At 42.5% G+C, this 12,148-nt stretch overlaps 1 protein-coding gene across 11 annotated transcripts in view; it reads right to left on the reverse strand.

Annotated features, from left to right (window-relative positions):
• Positions 1–1,150: 1,150 nt before the first annotated feature.
• The window catches only part of RALGAPB (Ral GTPase activating protein non-catalytic subunit beta), an 83,303-nt gene continuing 72,305 nt past the window's right edge, over positions 1,151–12,148 (reverse strand). For all 11 annotated transcript variants that reach the window (XM_019625076.1, XM_019625074.1, XM_019625073.1 and 8 more), the window contains 5 exons: positions 11,558–11,694; positions 8,780–8,888; positions 7,900–7,978; positions 5,616–5,764; positions 1,151–5,155 (listed from right to left, as the gene is read on the reverse strand). In XM_019625076.1, coding sequence (XP_019480621.1) covers positions 4,962–5,155; positions 5,616–5,764; positions 7,900–7,978; positions 8,780–8,888; positions 11,558–11,694 — 668 coding nt within the window. In that variant the 3' untranslated portion in view covers positions 1,151–4,961. The remainder of the gene's footprint in view (positions 5,156–5,615; positions 5,765–7,899; positions 7,979–8,779; positions 8,889–11,557; positions 11,695–12,148) is intronic.

A 12,148-nucleotide genomic window follows, 5' to 3' on the forward strand; every position in this document is an offset into this window, starting at 1 on the left:
GACCACGACATTTCATGGAATACAGAACACAGGTGGGAAAGGGGCAGACCCAGTTCCAGGCTGTGGGAGGAGCTTCAGGAAGTGGGTGGCAGACCTAGAAGGACTCATGGGGTGGAAGGACCCCCTTAGAGGGAGCTCCCAGCCCAGGGAGGAGGTCAAGCGGGGCCAGCCACAGTAAAAGGAGGGGAGGGGAGGGGACCAGAGTTCCCAGGAGAGGCAGTCTGGGCAGATGGTATCAGAATGTGAGTCCAAGAGGCACAGTGCCCTGGTGGGCTGTGCCACTCAAGGCCCAGAAGCCAAGACCAGGAGCTGGGAGGTCTGGGTTGGGGGTGATTTCTTGGCACTAGGTCCTGAAGGGGCTGGGGTCACAAAGAACTGGACAGCACAGGTGGGAAAGGCTTGAACATACATTTTCTTGCCAGATCCCCAAACAGGGCCACAGTGCAGTCAGCCCAGGGAGGAGCTTCCCCAGCCACCATGCCCCGCTGGGGGTCTTGTGTGAGCAGGCAGAGCAGGTGTGGACACACCTGCAAGGGAGGTAGCTCCCAGGCCTGGCTTCCAGGCACAGTTCAGGGCGGCCGCACACTGAAGTCACGTGGAGCCAGTGCTAGGCTGGAGGGCGGCTCTCCGCAAAGGCACACATTACTGTTTCCTCAGGCGGTACTACCGCCCCACGACGTATGATCTGGGCACCAAGGTGCTCATCTGCGCCCATGGAACCCTCTGCAGCCGACCCTACTCAAAGGGGCAGCAATGGGGAGGGGTGTGCTCCTCCGCGCCCTCCCCTGCCCTGACTGGCCAGCCCTGGCAGAGCTCAGGTTTTTTGCAGGCAGAGCGCATGCTGCCATTTCCGTGTTCCCAGGACAGAGAGCCAGCCAACCTCGCGCTGACTGCCAGCCTCTGTAAGGTGGGTCTATTGGCAGTGCTTTAATTATACAAGCTCCTTCCGGCATAGAAAGCCAACTTTTAAAATTCATCAAATTTTGAGTACTTGACAAAACTACAAAACCAGGGTGAAAACTCATAGAACTAAATTAGGAAGAACGGCCAAAGCAGAACCCCCTGGAAAGAGTAAATGAGGGACACCCATGCAGACACCAACCCGCCCCCCCAACCCCGCCCTGGCCTGTAACCAACAGCACACACAAGGTTATTAGATAAGAATCTCCTTAAAATTTAATTGACTAAATGTATTACATTCAATATTCCATGGGCTTCTTCTGGACAAAGGATCGGCATAAATACAAACAAGCCTCTGGGCCTTCCTCCCTCACCAACGAAGAGAAAACACAGGCGGCGAGGGGACACGGGTGCACCTTCATATGTACATTTCGCCTTTACTTTACAGTTCAGTGCCAGAAATATTTACAGAAAATACAATAAGAAAAAGATCATGTCTTGGCAACATACTGAAATTCATACAAATTGTATATATGATTTCAAGCACATAATGATACTGCTTATTTTTAGCCACAACTGCCAAGCCCTTCGGAGGAGAAAGATGTTGGTCGCTGCGAGAGACAAGGACTTGGGAAACTTGGTTTGCTTCAACAAGTATTTATTGGGCGCCTACTGTATGCAAGGCACTGTGGAATCCCAAATTATACCTTTTCCCTCACCAATAAAAAAAAAAAAAGCATCTGAAGAACATGAGTTGATACTCTAAGAAAAACACTATACAGTACATGGCTTCTTTAGCTACTGAGAACCCACAGTTTGATTCCACATTGAGTGGGGGGATCACCTCCCATCTCTCCGTCTCAGGAAAAGAGGCTGTCATGGAAATCCTTACAACAGACCATTTCACACAACTTATCGTCTCATGTAAACATAGAAATCAATTCTTTTTATGAAGATATAACCTGAATGGGTTTATAAACGCTGAATGGAGAACTACTGCCAGCAGGAGTGTCAAATTACCTTCGATACATTTTCAACCATCTACCGCAAAACATGTCTGAGCAAGGCTGACTCCCACTTTGGGTCAAGTTCCACCTTCCAGTAAAAAGAGATTCTTTCGAAGACTCCGCCTCTCTGAAAATCAGTCTGCAGAGCCTGACAAGTACTTCTTCAGTGTATGCAGAAGCAGCCATTCGTGGAGGCCTCACGACATCACTGGCCAAAGATGTAGGTTTTTGTATTTATGAGTGAGTCCAGAGAAGAACGGGCTGCCCTGAAGTAGAGGACCTGGGAATGGAGGACGGCATGGATGTACGCATGCGCGCCTGTGTGCGTGTGGGGAGGGCAGGACAGGAGGGCGTCAACCTACCTTGTTAACTATTCCTGTCAAAGGGCCAATGGGCAGAATTTGGGGGGTAGGAGGAAGCCCTGGACAAAAGGCAGAGTGGCTGAACAAGAAAAGGGTTAAATGGGCAAAAGCCCCCCTCACTGTCCTCAGTGCTCCCAGCTGGAGAGGAGGAGGAAAGCCCCCACCCCCCAATGTGAGAAAGGAGCCGAACAACCTGCCTCTGTCCCCTGGGTGATGCTGTCCTTGTCACTGAATGCCATCTCATCCACCTCCTGGTGCGCATGTCACATGTAGCGACTAAACGGCTTAAGCCACGGCCCAAGTGGTCCTGGCTTCCCCACAAAGGTTATGAACACGTGCTAGCAAACTTATCACGTGGACGACTAAAGATTGTTATTAGTCATCCTCCACCATTATTCTACTCAAAGGCTTTTAACAAAGGCAGTTGGGTGAGCTCAGTGACCATGAACTCAAACCCATTCCAGTGACAGGTTCAAGGGCTCTTACCACGCGCCTTTTAGATAGATGCCGTTTTGGGCAGAAGGAACCAGTGCCTGATGCAGTCTCCGTACCCCACACTGTTTGTGTCTTACATGCTGGGGCTTCATGCTTTTGGGGGCTACACAGTCCTGAAGCCATTCGTCCTTCCCTGGGAGATCATCAAGTCTTTCAGGTCACAAACTGCATTCAACACGGCTATTCACTTAGCAAAGCCATTCGAGTTGCCAGAAATTAGAGCCAACTAAAGGACCAGGAAACCTACCCCCGACACACACACCACAGTACATTTTACTGACAGTAAAACTCAGCCAAAGGTCAAAGTTTCATCTGAAAACTCACACTGAGGGAAATACACCTCCATCAATGTTAAGAGTTACACAAGCCCTCTTTGTTCACATCCATTAGAACAATGGCCCATTTTCCCCTTGAAACATCAAGCTGGAATTTCCATGAAAGTTGTTAAACCTCATCTTATATCTGCTGAGCTACGAAAACATTTTCAGGGTAGAACTTGCTGAACTTCATCACAATCCCCCTCCCACATGCTACCCTCTGGAAACATCAATTTTATTGCCCAAATGAAAAAGAAAATCTATTACTGAAAAACATTATACCCTGAATGGAAACCGGAGTCATAGAAGGTGGAGGTTACCTTTACCTGAGCTTAAAACAAACACAAAGAAAAAAGTACGGCAAACTTAAAACCGAGAGCCACTATGCCCACATTTCTTGCTCATAGATGACAGAATACACACTTCTGGAACAAAAATATCTGCACAGGGATTTAGGCCCTACACTATCCCACACCCCCTAATGAAACTACCAAAACATCAAACCAAACAGGCCACTGTAGCCCTGACCTACAGAATCTACTGACATCAGAGTTCAAGTGTGAAATCCCCCCTATACAACTGTGATCACTCTTCTTTGGACTTTAAATGTCACTTAGTTTCTTAACATAAAATAATCTTAATAATGAAGAAAGCACATAAGAATAGGAGAAATGAGCAGTGTCTACTCTAGCACTGTAACAGGAATCCTTGTAAGGATGTTCTGGGTCTGGCCACCTCAAAACATTTATCCCTGGCAGAAAAGTAGCAGCGAGGTAACAGAAGTATTTCCACATGACAACAACAGCCATTGCTAACAGCAGCCGCCCGAGGAGGTGGTCACTAACGTCTGTCAATGATGACGAAATCCAGCAGCTCTCTGGAAGAGATCTGAATTAGTAGCGGTGAGAGGCTATTTCCTGAACCTCAAATTAGAATCCTTCATAAACTACTGCAGTCTCCTGCGTGGTCCTGAAATAAGAGACAATGGATAAAACCATATAATTTTCAACCCTTGTTGTGAATTTACATTTCCTGCTATTTAATCAAGAAATTACCAAGGGATTACAAATGGTTAACCTGTCATTGTATCACCATGCTGGACAACACTGCAGGGGGTGGAGGTGTCACTGCTGTCATAGCATTTAACCCCACGCACTCCACTTGTACCCCCATTAAGGGACAAGGCTGGGTGGGCCTCCACTTTACATCTGTTCCTGGGCCGTCCAGAAACTAAGGCCTTCACACAGGTCTGTGCAGTGATGAGAAGAACAACGGTCTGCAATGTGGAGAGAGGATGAAATATTATAATGTCAGGCTTCTTATCTGAGCAGAAAACATTTGTGTTCTTTTCTGTCAGCTGGACAGTTGGATGGCAAATGGACCTACGAGTGAGCAGAAAGTTGCGATTTCTTTCCTTCTCCTCCACGCTGTCAACAAGAGTCTTTAAATGTCCTGAAAGATTCTGCGACAGGTTTTAATTTTGAACACAACCTCCTAAAAGGTGAGGTATAAAACTATCTTCAATTTCTAATTTGCAAATTTGATACTACCAATGCACGTGTTTAACTGAGATGCATAAAAGCCTTTCTCCTCAAAAGGCTTCGATTTAACTAAAATTGTCCTTTTAAAAAGAAAGTTTATGGCTAAAATGTATTCATCATTACCAGCAGGAATATGATTGTGTCTGGGAGTCCATTTCACTAGAAAGCCAGAAGTCTTCTATCAAATGGGTTTATAATGTTTCTTTTATACCGGTGATTAAACAGTAAGCTCTTGGGGAGTGATGGGTTTTTTATTTTTACAGTGATCACCTATCAAATTGTTTTGCTTTGATATTACGGCCCCAACCTGGAGTTCAAGAGTCCCAGACAGAAAATGGTCTAAGAACTGCAGCTTTTGAGTCCAACCTCCTGGAAAAGCGAAGTGTAAAACTCTGGCTCCAACTGCTTGTTTCGGTACTTGTTGACAATGTCGGCGATTTTCTGTTTCCGGCGGACGTGTGGCGGGCTGTAGGAGTCGCTCTCCAGTCTCTTTCTTCTACAAATATTAATTACAGTCTGCCTCACCAGAAAACCTGGAAAACAGAGGGGTTTCAAATCAGTGTGAATAACCAGTCGGGGAGGTGAACTGTCCATGCCGGCGTGAACCGCTCTCCCCAAACTCTTAACTGTAGCATTCCATTTGCAAAACTCCCCGTCATCGGGGGCTCCACTAAGACAAAACTATCAGGCAGATGGTTTTCACACAATGGCAAGGAAAACCAGAATCAAAATCTGGTCTGACAACTCCGTTCCTGCCCTGGATTACGAATAGTCCTCTTCATTTTCCAATCGGAAGTTTGTGAGTTATAGTTCTACTCATACTCACTAGATGAAGCACAGTCCAGAACAGAACAAAACATGCTTCCTTCTTAACATGTGGGACCTATTCAATAATGTCACCATTTCCTTATTTCTACTTCTTTTTGGTTCATAAAAATGTTAAAGAGAAAAAAAAAGAAATCTTAACCCACCAGCCCCAGGTGAAGGTCTTACCGAGTGCTCGCCTGCTGACAATCATCCCGTCTACAAGAGGGATGACCATGTTAAATTTTCCAGTGGCTCCTTGAATTTTTATCCGGAATAATCCAGTGTTTAAAGGGTGGATGAAGATGACGGGAACTTCTTTTTCAAGAGTGGTAGATCTTAAGGAAAGAAAACTCTCTTTACCCCAGATAATTAAGTGTTGAAGTCCCTCCCATATAATACAAGAAGTCAGTCTGCTCAGTCCTCTTTCTGGGATCCCTGCCAACACCTGAACCTAAATACCATCACTGGGGTCAGGCTTGTTAAGCTGACAAAAAAAAAAGTGCTAAAAATGTGCTTAGAGAACCACTGGGACACGGAGTGGAAGAAAAAGCCAGAGAAATCTATTGTGGGGACCTCCGATTCTTGCAACCAGCTATGGGCCTTTCACTTAGTTCCTCCTCCGTGCAGCGAACAAAACGGGCTGGTTCAAGTCAGGGAATTCCAGTACAGCCAATGCTGGCATCTCAGAGAAGTGGGAGTACAGCTCAGACCCACTAGGGGAACCCCGGATGGAATTTTTTTCAGGGGTTGAGGTAGGAGGTTGGGAGGGCCTCTTCAGCAGAGTGACAAATGGCCACATCTTGGCTGAGCCAAAGTCATCCAAGCCTCTGAACAGGTAATAGGCACTACAGTCAGCAACTGCACCTTTGGAAAACTGAGTTACACCTCATGTGTCAGGGACATGCCAATACATCTAGAGGTGCTTGTGTGACTCTGTGATGCTACATGTTAGGGGTGGTTGTTTTTTCCTTTTGCAACACACTGAGCTTTCTTTCTATATAAGTACAGTGATTTTGGCCAAAACAACAGTGAGTCAATTTTTCAAGACATTAAATAAAAATCAACCCTATGCTAATTCTGTCCCTTAAATTCTAAGCTTCACTAATCTACCAGTAAAATACAAATTTTACAGTCTAATATGATAATTTTTAACCTAAAAAGATTTTTAAAAAGTATGAGACACTTGAAAGTTCTCTTCCAAACTAGTTCTAGAAAAGTCCATCTCATAAAAACTACTCTAGTCTCTTTAGCAAGTCAGTGTCAAGGAGAAAAAATTAACAGGATTGCTTCAGCTTAAAGAGACTGAAGCGTACAGGAGGCAAGGTCCTGAAATGGATTCTGGTTTGAACGAACTATTTGTAAAGGATGTTTTAGGAAAAATGGAGAAATGTGAATATAAACTGGTTATTACATGACATTAAAGAACGGTTACTAACTTTATTATTATGATAATGTTATCTTTATTTAACGTGTTCTTAATTTTTGGAGATGCAAACTGATGTATTTAGAATGTTAGGATATCTGTAATTTGCTTTAAAATACTTGTGCATAAAAAACATAAAGTTTTAAGAATGGCTTGACCTCTTCTAGAAATTTTAAAATATAATGTTAAAATAAATCATCTTTACTTACTTCATTCCTACAACAATAATCTAACAATGTTAGATTAAATTCATCTTACATGCAATATGAATCAGATCATGTAAGTATTGTAGACGGGAACTTACTCCAAGTCAAAATACCAAGTTTCGCTTGATATCAAGGGTGGCTCTGCTGAGATGTGCGAGATGAGGTTAGTAATTAGGTTCAGATCCTTTTCTCCTTTATTTACTGAATGTGTGATGCTGAGAAACCTCTATAAGCCTATTTTATCTCATTTGTAAAAAGAAGATGATAACTGTAGCCCTGGCGTTATTTTAAAGTATTTATTTAAACCAAAAATAAGCAAGCAAAAGGCCTTGGAAATATAATGCCTATACAGATACATTATTACTATTCTTGCAATCATTTTATTATTTTTTTATCCTTTTTGTGCATGGACAGCTACAATAGAAATCTTAACATTACAATGTAGTATTGCATTTTACTTAGAAATATTTTTCCATTCAATAGCTCATGTGATGAGGGTATTTTAACTATCTATCCAGAATGTTTTGACCAATTTAACTCCATTATTTCTATCTAACATTGCTACCCTGTTATCAGTCTTCATTCTCCATTATTCTTTTGCTGCAGATCAATGTAAAGCAGCAGCTAAACTACGCCCTTTAAAAATCCTGCTAATTTGATCACCCTGTGAATTTATCTACAAGCTTCTTTGATTCTTTTTCTCTATGTTTATTATTGCCTTCATCCCTTCTGTTTCATTAAGTCTTTATTCCTTGATTAAACTGCAATCAACAAATTCTAAAAACCAGGTTTCTCTGTATGTAAAGACAGGCTAATAAACTTCCAGCAAATAAGAGTGTACCTCAGAGAAGTGCTACTATTTGCAGTAGTTTCCACACCAGTACTGATTTCTGTCATCAGGTCTGAGAGGGGAAAGTTTTCTGAAAGAAAATAACAGCATTACAATTAATATGGCCCTCCTATTTCCCAAACAAATAATAGGAAATCTAATTTTTTAATCTCGTTACACAAGTAGGCAACAAATACATGATTGTGCTCCCCTACTGTGTATAACACTAACTACTCCTCATAAATAAAAAAATTCTCCCTCAGACATACTTTTGCCAAGTTCATCTAAAGCAGAGATTTTTAGACAACATAATCCGTAGTCTTTGAGGGCTTGGAAAGGGTTTGGAGGTGTCGGGAAGCAACTATCCCACTGTCCCACAAACTCTGAGTGGGATGCGAGTCTAGGCTAAACATGTGTTTCTAATGCACTTATGTTGCTGATATAAAAGTCATGAGGAACTTATCCACAGCAGAATTCCTAAGGACAAATTAACCTTTATACTAAAACTAGGCAGGAGCATTCGTGGAAAGAGGGTGAGGGAAATGCTCCCCCTCCCCCTTTTCAGAGGCCCTGGGGCGAGTGGGACCAAATGGGAACAAACCGTTAACTGTCACACCAAGCACAGCTAAAGACTGTATTCACTAGTCACATAAATCTTCACGACTCTGAAATAAGTAAGTGCCATGAGGGTTTCCATTTAACAAATGAGTCATCTAAGGCTAAGGAAATTAGCGAGTGGTAGAGCCGGGGTGCAAACCCAGGCTTGCCAAACTCCAGTCCCAGCCCTTGGCTGCCATACCACGCCCTGCTGTTGCTCCCTTTAGCCGTTTATTCATCAAGTCGCTTTCATTCTACTACAATTTCATTTATGGACAAAGTCCTTGTATGGTACCTATATCATCATAGCGTTCTACCCAGACTACAGAAACTCTTGTCTCAGGTCCGAGGGGAGGTACGGGGCGACCCTGAGGCAGCTTCTTCATTCGGGAACTGGGACTGAGCTGTATGAGGCAGAGAAAAGCAGAAGAGGAGGGAAAAAGAAAAGAACAGGTTTAATAAAACTACAACCATACATTCATCAAGCTGCCCAGTGATGTAAGTACCAGGTTATGGGACATCAGTTCAGGAAAAAAGTGTGAAAGACATTTGCAAACATGCTCGTCTTTGGCTCCTCTCTTTATCAAATCTCAACCTAGAACAAGGAACTGAAGGTATAAAATCCTCAAGGGGAAAAAGGTAAGGAATACCGAACCATCATAATTGACATTAATAAAAATAAAATTTGTGGGCAATGTCTTACTGAGCGCTTAAAAGGACTTGAGTCTATCTATACGGCCAGAAAGCAGTATGCTTCCCTATCACAGCAACATCGCTGATTTGCTTGGGGAGCCTTCTCTCTAACAAGTCCCATCCGCAAGCTATTCCTAGTTCTCAGACCAACTGTAATCTGAGTGCATAAAAATTCCTTTTTCTTGTCAGCAAAAAGGAAAACTACAAGTTGCTTAGGTACTAGAGGCACAGTTTGCTTCTGGCTCCCTTGCCCGCCCAACTGGCTTTAAGTCACTTTGAAAGGCTAGTAGGGCTAGGTGGGTCCTTTCTAGCAGCGGGAGTGGTGGCACTCTGAGCCCCACCACCGTTAGGGCATGTAGCAGAGCTGAGTTAATGCTAAAGCCCTAAACAAAGCTATGTGTACAGAGGAAGAATCTCAGACTTCGGTTGAATTTTAAAAATAAAACTGCTTTCTTAGCACAAAAATATGCATGTCTTTACCAGATGACCAGAGACCATGGCAATTCCCCCAATTCTTGTTGCTATTGTGGAATTCACAGAAAAAGATTGACAAAGCTTTCCTCCAAAGTAGTGACAGACATCCAGCCACACTGAAGAGTCTATTTTCTTAGCATCATGGCTCCTAATCAGCTTTCAATCTCTGACTTCCAGCCCTAGATGTAAAGGGCTCCTGTGAGTAGGTCAGGCCTACCTAGATTATCTCCCTTTTGCTTGACTCAAAGTAACCTTAATTATAGCCACAAAATCCCTTTTCCATATAATGTAACAATCACAGGATATCTCATCATATTCACAGGTTCCACCCACATGCAAGGGATGACATTATATAAGGGCAAGAGTCCTGGGGGTCATTTTAGAATTCTGCCTAATGCACTGACCTGTTTTCCTCCAACACTGCTAAAGTGGTTTTTTTTTTTTGCATCTATTAAAATAATGATCATTTTTCTTTTTTTAGTTTGTTACTGTTTCCCCCAAAATAAGATCTAACTGGAAAATAAGCCCTAGCACGATTTTTCAGGATGCTCGTAATATAAGCCCTACCCCAAACATAAGCCTCAGTTAAGATCGTCAGCCAGACATGACTGTTTGAATAAATGTAGATTTTTGTACATGAATAAATGTAGATTGTTGAAGCAAAAATTAATTTAAGAGCCAGTCTTCTTTTTGGGGGAAGACGGTAACAGTGTGCAAAGGATGTGATAAATAAAAACAATGTGCTTTAAGAGTTGTCAGTCTTTGGATTTTAAGGAATGACTATGCTGGCATTCAGAAAATGAGTACTGGGGCAGCCAACCTCTGGCTAAAATCCTGCATTACCACCCAACACTGACTAGTTCATCTCCAAACCATATTCTGTGAAACATTTTTAAATATGGCAACTCCTGATTTTCAAAATCAGTCTATTTCAGAGAGTCCTACACAACTTAACTGCTTTTCCTAAATCAATTTTAAAGGGGAAAACTTCTAGGGCCGGCTGAGTGGCTCAGTTGGTTAAGAGCTCGCTCAAGAGTTTGAGCTCTGAGCAACAGCGGTTCGAGTCAGCCCGAGCTGAGCAGCCGTGAGCTGCCAACAGGTGGCGGGATGGGCTCAGCTAAAAAAAAAAAAAAAAAAAGTTTAAAGGGGAAAACTTCTCCCATATATTTTAAGCATTTACTTAAGTTAAAAATAATTTTCACTGTGGAAGGAGCCAAATTAAAATCTTGTACAATGGAAGCATGGCTCCCATCAAGTTTACACTTCTTCTGTCTCTGTGACCATTGTTTTGGTTTTTTAAAATCAGTCTTCTTACACTTAGGAACTGATCCTGCATCTTGCTCTCACTTAATTGGTTCTTTTCCAGTAAGGATTAAGAGGTAATGTGAGGAGAAAACACAGGTAAAGACATAACATCCAGTGTGGTGACATGGTGAGAAAAACGTATAAAAGCAAAATGCTCTCTTCTTGTAGTAGCTGCTGTGTGCCTCACTCTGTGTATTTATTCATTCACTGGGCTGTTCTCCAAACCGTTACCATGTAGCCAGACTTGTTTATGTTGAATGTCGCATGATTAAAGGTGTGAAATGCACAGCCACTGCCGTGTCTTTAGTGGCTATTTCTATCTCAACCTAAGCTTGGGAAGAAATGGCTGAGAGATCCAAGCATGGTACCAGAATGGCTAGATCAAGGAAAACGACAAAGCCTGTCTCAGAATGAACTATTTGTTGCCAGCTGAAAAAAAAAAGAAAACCGTGAAAATTTGATTTTTTAAAATGAAGATACCAATGAATCAGTACAGCTATCATTACTCTCTGGGTTAAAGTTAAAAGCTTTTCAGGCATGATTCTAAAATTATCCCCATTTCACTACAATTATTTGGATAGACATCAACAAAGTGACTTACCCTTTGGGAGGAGTTCAGATTGTCTGTGTGATTAGGGAAAAGCTCAAGTGTTAGGGATGGCTGTTTCAGGATTCCTGGCATAAGATCCATATTTGAATCACTATCTTGGTCTGAGATGTTACTTTCCAATGAATCAGCTATGAGGTAAAGAAAAAACATTACTATAATACCTACTACTTCTTTGGAGCAAAAGTGTTTAAACCAATTATGCTGATAGTCTAACCTAAGTCACTTAAGCAAAGCATTGCTTCTAGAGCATGGCTTGGCACACTTTTTCTGCAAGGGGTCAGGTGGTAAATATTGTAGGTTTTGCTGGCTGTACAGGTCTCTATTACATACTCTTCTTTGCATTTTATTTACAACCCTTCAAAAATGTAAAAACCCCTCTTAGTGTTCTGAATTTGGCTTCTTGTGTGTGCGGTAGTTTGTCGGCTCCTGCTGTACAGGAAAAGGTTAGAAAACATCTGACTTTTCAGAAGTAGAATATAATAAAAGCCATTTGTTATTACTCTCCAAATGATTTTGATGACATATTCAATCATGTAGCGTGCTGCCAAGTAGCCCTGGGACATCCCAAAGCTAAAGAGGACC

Source organism: Hipposideros armiger, unplaced genomic scaffold, assembly GCF_001890085.2.
Source record: "Hipposideros armiger isolate ML-2016 unplaced genomic scaffold, ASM189008v1 scaffold_613, whole genome shotgun sequence".
Lineage (NCBI taxonomy): Eukaryota > Metazoa > Chordata > Mammalia > Chiroptera > Hipposideridae > Hipposideros > Hipposideros armiger.